The sequence below is a fragment of the Pagrus major genome, chromosome 13, assembly GCF_040436345.1.
Source record: "Pagrus major chromosome 13, Pma_NU_1.0".
NCBI lineage: Eukaryota > Metazoa > Chordata > Actinopteri > Spariformes > Sparidae > Pagrus > Pagrus major.
Window position 1 is genome coordinate 6,813,982 of NC_133227.1, and position 11,910 is coordinate 6,825,891.

The 11,910-nt window shown below is 41.5% G+C and overlaps 1 protein-coding gene across 1 annotated transcript in view; it reads right to left on the minus strand.

Annotated features, from left to right (window-relative positions):
- ppp3ca (protein phosphatase 3, catalytic subunit, alpha isozyme) overlaps positions 1-11,318 on the minus strand; it is a 28,689-nt gene extending 17,371 nt beyond the window's left edge. The window contains exons 1-2 of the mRNA XM_073479713.1: positions 11,267-11,318; positions 3,186-3,386 (exon numbers count right to left, since the gene is read on the minus strand). Of these exons, the coding sequence (XP_073335814.1) occupies positions 3,186-3,386; positions 11,267-11,318 (253 nt within the window). The remainder of the gene's footprint in view (positions 1-3,185; positions 3,387-11,266) is intronic.
- Positions 11,319-11,910: the final 592 nt, after the last annotated feature.

The window sequence follows — 11,910 nt, forward strand, 5'->3', positions numbered from 1 at the left end:
GTAAAGCGGCAGAGGAGGCAGTGAGTTATGAAAACAATACTCCTGCAGATGCATATTCCTGCAGCAAGAATATATATTTAATCTGCAATTACAGCTATACTGCCTGTATTTACATAGTTTAAACGCTTGAATTTGAGAACATAATGGTTTCAAATTCTCTTGTCCTCAGGTCATCGTTGTGTTGAGGTATTTCTATGGCTGAGAGGCCTCTGTCCTTCGCAGAAAAACGAGAAGCTCTCATCTCGAAGGGGTAGAGAAAGCTCAAGCCCCCAGGGAGCCGCACACTTTTTTCGCAGCGAACACTATGGCGCTGGAGTGCAAACCTACATCTCATTTCCTCACTGCCTTCAATTTTTCATTATCATCTTCCTCTGTCTCCTTCTCTCCTACTCATCCTCCATCTCCTCTCTCTTTTCTGTCTCCCCTATCAGCTCCACAGTGGCCTTCACCCACTCAAAGCTTAGAGCAATGTGAGTGGGAGACTGCTTGTGTGACTAAAGCAATCAAACGCACACATGCACACATACCTACGCGCGCACACACACACAAACACCCGTAGAACACATCCATGCAAGTAAAGATTCACGAGTGCATAACTAATAACATAACATAATATATGACTACACACACACACACAGCTGTAGAGACGTTCAAACACAACTCGAGCTCACAAAGACAGAAAACAGACCTCCACACTTGCAAATGCCCGCACACAATACTCAGTTCATCATCCATATTTCATGCTTAATACATAAAGCCTCCATTTTCCTAAAGCCAGTCAAGATGAAGAGCCTTCTCCTCAAGTCATGTGCAATTTCATCCATTTGTCACCTTTGTGTCGGTTAAACACCGTACTTGGTTACAAGGAAGACAATTAATACAGTCTAATTTATTTTTAATGCCCCACAGTTTTAGGTTAACCTGGATGAAAAAAAAATATCCATCAATGGGATGAAGGACTCAATTTGTCTGCCCTATATACTGTACTTGACCTACTTTGTTGATGGATACCATGAACTAAGGGTGGGTAATCTACTTTTCAGTGTCGTTTTCAGGTGAAACGTAGAGATCTAGGTACTAGATCTAGGTTCACATGACCTCATTAACTGGCAGATCCACGCTACATGAACAAACCAACAGAGTGATGTTACCAAGTCGATGGCTATGCTGATTGGACAAATTACTTCACATGGCTTTTCCTTGGGTGACGTGTTGTAAATAAAGCAGAGCAAGTTATAGACAGTGACGAGTTAGATGAGGAACTTGAACCAAAGAACCATAATGGGTTTTGCAGTGAAATGAGTTTTTTGACAGATAAATGCATCTGCCAACACAGATGCATGGAATATTGTGTTTTGGATGAAAAGCCTTTTCCTAAAATTGATCTACTGGACCACTGGAATAAGAGAAGACTGTTTTTGTTGGATTTTGATTCACTACTGAAACACCCAGATGCTTCATTTGTGAGGTGCCAAAACTTTCTACGTTCTGTTTGTTTGTTTGAACGTGCCTGATGTGGTTTTATCTTGTCTAAATCTTATCTTATCCAAATGGTTTGTATAATCGAATCACAAGAATCTGAGTTTTCTAAGGACATATGGCATGCGTTCTCATTTAAACTGAGAAGTTGTGTACAGTGCCTAACCTCTTTGTATTGTCATGCGAATGAGGCGAACGGCCTGCTGATGGGCCGTTGGCAAACTATATTGTGAATTAATGGTGCAAATGGAGAACTTCATTTCATTTCATTTCTTCATTTCAAGTCTGCCGATAGTCTACAGGCATTTCAAAATTGAGAAAAACAAGCTCAGTTTAGATCTTGGATCGCGATTGCAATTAATTAGATTGAGATATTATTTCTTGGCCAGATAACCCAGCACTATTCAGCACTAAGGATGAGGTATCATTCGAATTTTTTTGTTAATAACCACAGTTATGACAGACATAGAGACCAGAAACACAGGAGAGAGTCTATGTCTTAAATTGAACCATGGTCGACACACCCCAAAAACTGCCAGGGCATCCCATTTGAATTTTTTGATACTATTGCCAATATGATACCTGAGTTTTGATATCAACAGCTCCACAATAGTGTTTTCAATACGTTACTTGATTACTTACCTACTCTCACCTGTTATATGAACACATTTTGTGTCCGGTTCAGACATGTTTACGTAACTAGGACACACTGTAGTGGATCAGAAGGAGAAACAATCTGCTGACAGGTGCAGATGCTTTTAGCACTTCATATTTTTCTTTGTTTTCTTTGTTTGATGCCTTTTATATTGATGTATAGTGTGTTCATGCTGCTGCTTTACTCAAAGATGTTACGCCTTTTTTTCAACTGAACAACCATAGCTTTTAAACCCTGAGCCACATGCTACTGCTGTTTACACTGATGCTTTCACTCAGTTACATGTGTTGAGCAGGATTACTTTGAGCCAGCATGTATTTGAAAGAAAGACCCAATGATGCTCTCTTCAGAGTCAAAGCAGAGCGGTAGTCTAAAGTACATTACTTGAAAAGCCCCACCAACAACAGACCGGTGATTTAGTCTTGGATGAGAGGCCTTTTAATGAAAGATCTGGTGTTTCTGAAATATCCTTGGCCTATTTCACTTGACAAGATAATGATGATTCAACCTGAAAGTGACAGTTTCCTGCAGTAAGAATACATTCATGTAGATTCCTATTATCTGTCTTTCATCTCTGCTTGTGCTCCAGTAAGGTGCCTTGTTTATTTCTGTACTACAGGTACAAACAGCAGCATTACCAGTCTTCATCCTCTCATCCCCTCTTTAGTCGTATGCTTCTTTCCACACTGTCATCCTCTCTTCTACATGCTCCTTAAAGCCTTTTTCAGGCCTGAAACTGTCTCAACTGAATGTAATGCAGCCATCATTAAAGGTGCAGCATGCAAGAATTGGCCGCCTGTCAAATTCATACTCAAAACAAATAGGGTTCAGCATACCACCAGGGTAACCGCTAACTGCTGCTAACTGTAGTGCCGTTAGCTCAGTTAGCCATGCAGCTAGCGGTTCGGACTGGGAACTTGGGGACCAGGGGAGTGCACAGGACCAGGATGGGCTAAGGCTACGTGGTTAGCATGCTAACTTCAGCAGATGGCTTTGTAACACAATACATCTTAATGTCAAGCGCCAGGTGTCTCTAACAAGTTGAGTTTACCTGTGACTGGTGCCTCGATATCCAGTATAGTTTTCTCCTGGCGCAGGATAGCTGCTCCCTCACTGACGATTCGAAGTGCCACAGCTTCCTCTACGCGGCCCTCCTTGGTGAGGTGGGCCTTCAGGAGGTCCACCCGGGGTTTCCCTTCGCAGTCAAACACTTCCTTCAATGTGAGTCGGTGGCTCAGAGGGAAGGGGACAGCTGAGGACAGAGCACAGGCACACGGTACATTTAAACGTAGTGTTGTGTGTGGTTGGGGGGGTGGACATCACAGTTACTATGGCTACAATTAATTCTCGACTATTTTTGCAATGTTTTGAGAGAACAGTGGCAAAGACAACATATCATGAAGGAATTCATGTGGAAATCCTATTTGAGAAAACCCCATCCATGCTTTGCCCGCAGGCAGTACTGTGCTGCTGCTGCTGTTGCTGCTGCTGTTGCTGCCTCCGTCCATCTTTGTTGAGTGTGTGTACATCTTTGGCATGAAAACCATCTTTATAAACATAGCATTGCTTGATATACAGAGGGACAATAAAGTATGAGAAGCCATTTGCTGATTTGAATTAAACAGGACATAGGAATGTCAAACACCATTATTCTTCACAGACATTTATGTTCACAAATGAGTTTTTCTTCCCCCCCTGGTGCAAATCACTCACACGCAGATTGTTTCTGCAGTGTGTTTTAAATATGTTGCATACATATTGTTATATTCCCATATGTCAGTAATGCATATTTGTAAAGCAAACAATTAAATACTGCGTGGCTAAATTCTCTACACTGAAATAAAAGGCTCTCAAATCCCTGCTATGATCGTCGGCTCTACCTTTAATATGTGTAAGCGGCAGTAGGCAAGATCAGTACATCAGGCAGATGGAACAGACTGACACACGAAAAGTCCAAAGTCAGTTAATAACAGTTTTTCTAGTACAGATGTGTGGTTACTTGCTAAGTATTTCTGAGCGCTGGATAAAACTCAGCAAACATCTAAGCACTCTGTTCATCCAGCACTCTCTCTAGCTTGCTAAAGCCCATGGCCATTAAAATGCACCAGTCACCTACCCAACAGACTGGCTGTGAAACTGTGAAATCCAACCACAGATCATTACTTCCGTGGCAGCAAAGGTTATTCATTAGATCTGATGCTGATCTGTGTGTGTGTGTGTGTGCTGTCACCAAAAGCTTTCGTGGCTCCGTGTATTAACATTAATCTACAGATCATCTGGCTTAACACAGAAAACTCTTTCTAAGTGTCGGAGCTGTGAATAATTCAGATGAAAAGAAGAAAGAAGTCACATGAGGTCCAGTTGAAGAATTCACTGGAATGGCTTGACACAAGCACACACTTGCATATGAAGGGGTGCAGGTAATGGATTACATACATGGATTACAACAAACACACATGTTGTTGCATAATCAACAGGTGCATGATGGATAGGGATCAACTAATGGCCCCGATAGGATATCGATTATTTGTAATCAAGGACACTGATAACTGATATTTTCTAGTAAAACTGAAAATCTTTGAGTATTTTAATTTCCTGCTACTCAATGCCCCCACTCCACTACATTAATTCAATTAGTTACTAGTTACTCTGCAGATTATTCAGTGCTGATAGGCTGCTACTTGTGACATGTAATCAATCAGATAGTGTTGTATGTGGCCGTGACTATAGACAGAGAAAATGCTGCATGAGAGCCAAAGGAGCACATTTTCTAAATTAATCTATTTTATTGTCAATCGGCCAAAAAAACACTGATACCGCTCGGACTATCAACCCTTGTAATCAGCCAGGCCAGGGTTTACCTACTAAATGCTAATATGCTCATGGTGGATCCTCCCATGGTTACTTCAACGTTTGCTTAAGAAGTTCTACCTTCGTTGAGGTGTTTGAAGCCTCATGTCTGTTTGTGACAATCCCTGCCATAGCGGTGACTCTCATTTAGCTCAAAACCTTTTTAAATCGGAGGAGTGCAGTGGGGCACAGAGGCAGAGTGGACTGATTATATTACAACTGAGAATAAATGAGACGATTGAGATTTGCAGAATGATGTTCAGACGGGTGAGTAAAACAACAAACTAATTCACTCAACAGAGGAGGATGTCAACAACTGCTGCCTCCTAGAGCATAGCAACGTGTGTGTGTGTGACTACACGGTGTAAACTTAGCTGTAGCTGCTGTCGGGTTTGAACTGTCTTTATATCTCTGTGTTGATTGCCTTTTGGATGCTTTATACTGATGTTTACGAAGCAGGTTATTTAATTTATGTCGCCTGAAATTGTTGCACCTGCCAAGGTGTCCAAAGCTCTTCTTATTGATTGTTGGCCATTTTTAATTATCTACATTTTGTCATCTTTTCTAATTAATTCATGTGAGGAATTCTTTGTATTAATTGGTAATCAGTTTTATGCACAAGCTACATATACACATACATACATATCCATAATAGAAAAGGAATTTATTACCTTTGCCATGAAGGTTATGTTTTTTAGCTGCATGTCCGTTTGTTGGTTGGTTGGTTTGTCAGCAGGATTACACAAAAACTACTGAACGGATTTCCACAAAACTTGGATGGAGGATGGGTCTCAGTCCAAAATAGACCCCATTAACTTTTGGTGCTGATAAAGAACATTTTTCTCACTTACTTTAACATTGCAAGATACAGAGTTTTTCCACATTTTCGTTATTTTGTAGGGTAAAAATGCACAGATTTTGCTAAAAAGAAAAAAAACAATCTGACATTTTTCAGTGGCTGGTACTTTTTATTTGATATTGGATTAGGCTTGACTGAATTAAAGGGGACTGTTGGGGCTTGGCGAAGGTATGCACTCTACTGAGTGCCATTCTAGTTGTGCATATCAGGGCTCACACCCATAAACTTGTCCATATGATAAAATGCACTTTAATTTGTAGCCTTATCGGCATCTTTAGTGTGACAATTCTATCATATGACAAATCACATCATCATATATAACCCCTTTTAATAATGACCTACTCTTTACTTTTTATCTGACACCATTTTTAGACAAGTATTTTTACTTTTACCTAAATGAGGTTCATTTAAAGTAACAGTACTTTTATTTGAGTGAAACATTCTAGTACTCTTTCTATCCCTGCACATATGTACACATAACACAAGCTGTCAGCAGTAGTATATCTAGGAGTAAGGGAAGGCTTGCCAGATTTTTGCAGTGCATAGCAAACAGGGCCACTCAGCTGTGCCAAACGAAGAGATGACAAAGGAAGAGTCTCAAAGCTGAGGCTTAAACTGAACATGATCAACATGCTCTTTAATAATGAATGTTTGACTGGAGAAATCTCAAAGTCGCTGCTCCTGGGATAATGAGGCGAGCCCCAGCAAGTGAATTCAATGGGACTAAAAATTTGTCACAGTGTGCAGTGTGTATCTGTGATGGCGATGTGTGCTTTGACACTTTACCAGCTAGCACACACTCAGCATGGTCACCACTCAAGCTTTAGTTTGAATTTGCAATGTTATGTCTTTGATTCCTGACATTAACGTAAACAGTATGCTGGCAGCCTGACTGCACCATGATGCAACTTTGCAAAATACGTTAAATGCAGTGATGAATCACCTTCACAGGGCAATATTTGGCTGAATTGAGAGGAAGTGAATGAGATCATGAGCTATAATAACACTCAAGAAAAAGTATCTTCAAACAGGAGGGCATTTACCTAAACACACAGGTGTAGGATCCTTAATTTAAACATGTGACATGGTGCTAAAATGAACAGTTTCCGTAAATGACTTTACTTTTTGACACACAAAACTCCTATTTTTTTGTTTCAATCTGCCGGCACCTTCTTTAGCAGTAAAATGATCTGAAATGGAGCAACATGCAGATGCTTTGACAAGGACATAGCACCATTACACTTTGCTTTTTTTCAGAGCAACAAAGAATCAAACTCAATAATAACAAAGAAAAACAAAAAAAGCAACCCAGATACTCAACAAATGATCTGCGACGATGCATTTCAGAGACACAAACGTGTAGACGCAGACATACCAGCACACTCATATAGATGTATGGTGAGATGAAATGAGATGAAAAGCTGACTTCTGCTCGGCACCCGAGCAGAGTTGAACTATGAAATACTGTATGTTGCCGGGCAACAGCAGCAGCAGCAGCAGCAGCGGCAGCAGCAGCAGCTGACTGTTGGAGTACAGCCAGTGCTGCCATGGAAAACTGCAATTTGCATTGGAGGTTCACATAAATGCTGTTGGAATCGCTCATGCAGTAGACACACGTCAAAATGTTCCTGCTCTATTGAGAAGAATCAGTCTGAGTCTATAATGGACACCTTATTACGCCACAACACGTTTTCCATAAGAGCAGTTTCTCCATTCTGCAAGCTCGAAAAAAAAAATAAAGCTTGTGGCAGGTTTTTTGTTGCTAATGAGCGACCCTGAGTTCAGTCTGGAAACGCTGAGTGGCTTCATCTGATTGGGCTAACTAGACAGTATGCATTTATAAGAGGTCCAATTAACATACACAGACCCAAATGTCAAGCTTTTAACATAATGCCACGAGAGTCTCGTCGCTTTTTCCTCACGCACACCCTGAAGCTCCACCAGCTAAAATGTGACGTTTGAAACATGTAGATAAAATCAGATGTATGCTGCCGAATATTGCTCCATCGTCACATTTGGTAAATTATTAATGTCAACATAAGTCTTGTTGGAATCAGTTTGCATATTTCAAATCTGGAGCTGATGTTTAAGCCTTCCAGTCAGGCCTGCTGACTTTAAAACCGATGTATTATATCTCATATTGTTGCATAATTACTTATTTAAAGAAGCAGTTTTTATGACTTCAAACAATGGATGATGCTGTTACAGATCTGTGTACTGCATTTCTTTCAGATTGCAGCGGCTGTGTCTGTGAAATCAGGACAAATATGAATATCAAAGTCATAATGTGAAGAAATTCATTTTCTAATAAGGTAAGACAGTTCACAGGTGTACTAAAGGCCTCTTCCCTGAAATAACTGACCTGAATATGCCTCTTGATGCCCACACAGCGGTGACAGTGCTTTGGAAAACAAAATGCACAGAGCAGCAGTTATTATATCTCTTAAGATATGTTCTGTCAGGTTAAAACATGTTAAGGAGAGAACGGGTGAGAAACTTGCTGAGGTTCAGGTTTGAGATATGTATCCAGTGATAAAAATAACTTGGAGTAGCTGGTAGTATCAGCGACTCTGTAGTCTGATACAAGCACCGCACGCCACAACTGCAAGAAATGTCAGTCTCCACTCATCAAAATCACAGTTTGTCTTGATAGTGTCCTTTGATCACCTGAAGGATGCATGATTCACGTTTCTTGCATCTCATATCTTTTCCACTTCTCAGCCTTGTGGGGATTGGAAAAAAATAGGCTTTTACTACTTTTTCAAAGCGGAATACAGGAACAGGAGAGTGACAAAAAGAAAATTCATGTTAGTCAAGCAATGTCAAGCCTTTCTCGACACAACAGTGACAACATTTGACCAACAAGGCAAATGAGGGTGTTATGAAAAGATCAGATGAATGGGAATTTAAAGACACACATGAGACTCATTTTTAGAAAGGTAAAGAAACAAAAACATATGATTTAACTCAACATGGGAGAACTGCTTGGAGTGTTTCACACCCTAAATCCTAAATGTTACGTGACCATGTTACAAAAGCAGAAACCTGACTCAGAATTCTTGGCCGCGCTTCATTTTAGTTGATATGAACCTTTTGTTTGGTATATTTTTGAGTTCCTGGATGTCAGTAAAGCTTTGCCAAAAGAATAACCACAATAGCTTTATCTACTGTACTGTAGGCTGTGAGATCTTGTTCAAACATACAAGACCAAATAACTCAACACAGTGTCATGGCAGTTTGTGAAATACAAAACAATTGATGACTCTCGGCGTGACTATCTTTGTTTCTTCATGTGTTTCCTTCACTAAATATTACACTAGCAGTGCTAGAGTTGAGTTAAAGGGGCTCTATATAATAATTTGTAGCAATTTACATGTATTAATCACTTTTTTATTGGCCATATGTGAGCGGATTTTTCAGAGACGTGAAAAATGAGACCTCCCCCTTCTATCTCGGTTGCCTATAAAGCCTGCGGACGTTTGTTTAATACTGCTGAACTGTGGATTTCTTTATGAGGGACTCAGGTTTGACTTTCCACGACAGTCCACAGGATGTGACTTTTTATACTTGTTATTGATTGCCTCTCTCTAACCTTAGTTTAGGAATGAAGTCAGCTACAAAACGGACAAATGACCGGCTTCCAGCACCAGGACCTTTTAAGGTCCGAAAAAGATATTTGTAGTTTGCGAAACAGTCGCAAAATGTAATCTGTAGGATTCACTTTGTCATTTCGGCTATGTGGAATAGTGACTGAATTACATCTTTTGGATTCATGAACATGGACAAAAATTTTCTAATTCAATTTTAAAGGGACAATTTGTGTCCATGTACACAAACCCTATATTTCATCACTATTTCACAAACTGCTATGATACTGGGTTGAATAACAATGTCTCACTCTTATTATGGACATGACGCTTGACACATGACTTACTGTGCAGCGGTTTTATGGACCGTTTTGGATATACGGTAACGTCCTGGTACAATGAGGTAGACAATAAGCCCAAATGCACTAAGAGGGCAAATATAATGAGATGTGTCAGGTTTTTTTTTAGAATTTGGGATACACAGTTTTATTTGATGCACTTCAATATCAGTTTGTCTTCGGAAATTATTTAATAATTTGTTATGTTGCATTGATGATGAAGTGCTCCAGTAAACATGAGTCTGAGAAAATTGAGGTTAAAGGTGCAGTATGTAGTTTTGGGGAAGAAATTTCAGTCCACTGTTTTACTTTATTTATAAGTGGCGGACCCTGCCACCTCTCTAGCTTCAAACAGTGTTCTGGAGACCTAATTGACCTCTGAGAACAGCTTGTTTGTTTTATTGCCTCATTAATATTGGTAATATATAAATTCTGAGTTTAAATTTCTTCTCCATTTCTTCTACATAGTGCCCCTTTAAGGTCCCTTTCTGATAAAGCACCTTCTTACAGCATCCAGACCCTCATAAATAAAGCTTTATCTATTGTACCATCACACACATAGAGGATATTAGCTGTGCCTGGAGTCATTGTCACATGAGTGTATCTCACAGTGCACATTACTCCGTGTTTCTACAACTCTGTAGCCTAAAGGACAAGTTGTTAATGCTGACTGAGCTGCCTGGCCATTACGATAACACACTGAACGTGAATATATTCAGGCACAGTGCTGCCGACTGTGAGCTGATCCACGGTCCAAATGAGCAGGGCTGAACGAGTTATGGCACAACCGTGAGCACTTCATCATCCTCCATCGATCCAAGTTGGATCCTCAGTAATTCTCTGACAGAGCAGCCTGCACCTCCAACATCTACTGATGCCGCTTTTGGGATTCCTTAAAGACTTGTGTTTTTGTTGTTTTTCTTTTTTTTCCCCCCAATTAAATTAAAACATGACTCACTCCTGGAGAAATACACCCCATTAAATGTCAATTTCATGCCCTCATCCCTCCTCTTCCACTGGCCCCTTGTCACAGCCTGTGAAATCCTGCTGCATCACTGCCCCAGCTTCCACCACCAGCTCGGCAATTCAGCTGTTTTTTCCCCCCCTCCTCATCTCCCCTGTCATGCCTACCCGAGCTGATGCCAAGATACAGTCAAATCGTGACAGCAGAGATTAAAATATGAATACATGTGTGCAATAATAACAAGAAAAGAAAAAAAAAAACATCTTCTGCCTCTGAGCTCTGTTGCCCAGCTCTTCGTGGGGGCTGTGCAGCAAAGAAAACCGGATTGTTTATCAACATCAAAGCTCCAACAGCAGCAGCAGCAGCAGCCCACTACCATCAGCACGAACACAACTTGATGGCCGCATACACACCATTAATGCACGACATGAACACAAAGGCCACATTCTGCCGGAGCACAAGGAGCTGAACACTTGACACGTTATGTAATACCCAAACAGCCGTAACCGAGCGCAAAATGCAGGCTTAACTTACATTTCACCATCCGCTCGGTGGCGTTTAAGATGTCAGCGTTAGACATCTTCATGGGCAGTTGATGTCTTCGATGCTGAAGCGATTTCTCTCCCTCCTTTTAGGATCTACTCGCAGGATTTGTGGGCGAAACGCGACTGATGCTGTGGCATCACTTAGATGATGCGCCCCCTCCGTGCGTCGGTGCTGCGCCGGGTAGGACTGCTGCTCCCCAGGCAGGCAGGGATGGATGGATGCTGGATGCTGTAGGAGCTGCTGCTGCTGCTGCTGCTGTGCTAAGCTGTTAATGTGGGGGAGGATGCACGGAGAGAGAAGAGAGAGAGAGAGAGAGAGAGAGAGAGAGGGGAGGGAGGGAGAGATGTGCACTATCCCGACATGGCGGTGAAGGGAACTCCCACGCAAATGTTTCACGGGACTGCCTGATGCTGCCATCAGATGGAGGCTGAGACGGGGTTGCCCCCACGCACGCACGGCGCGCCATGTTTCGGTATTCTCGAAATTTTTTGGTACGCCCGAAGATGAGAGCGCGCGGGCCTCACGTGGAACGTTCGCGATGACCGGACAGGTTCGTTGGGGGTACGCGCGCGCACGTGCACGTGGACATTAGAGGCAGTCGGATCGTTGCGATGACAGCAGAAGATTTCACT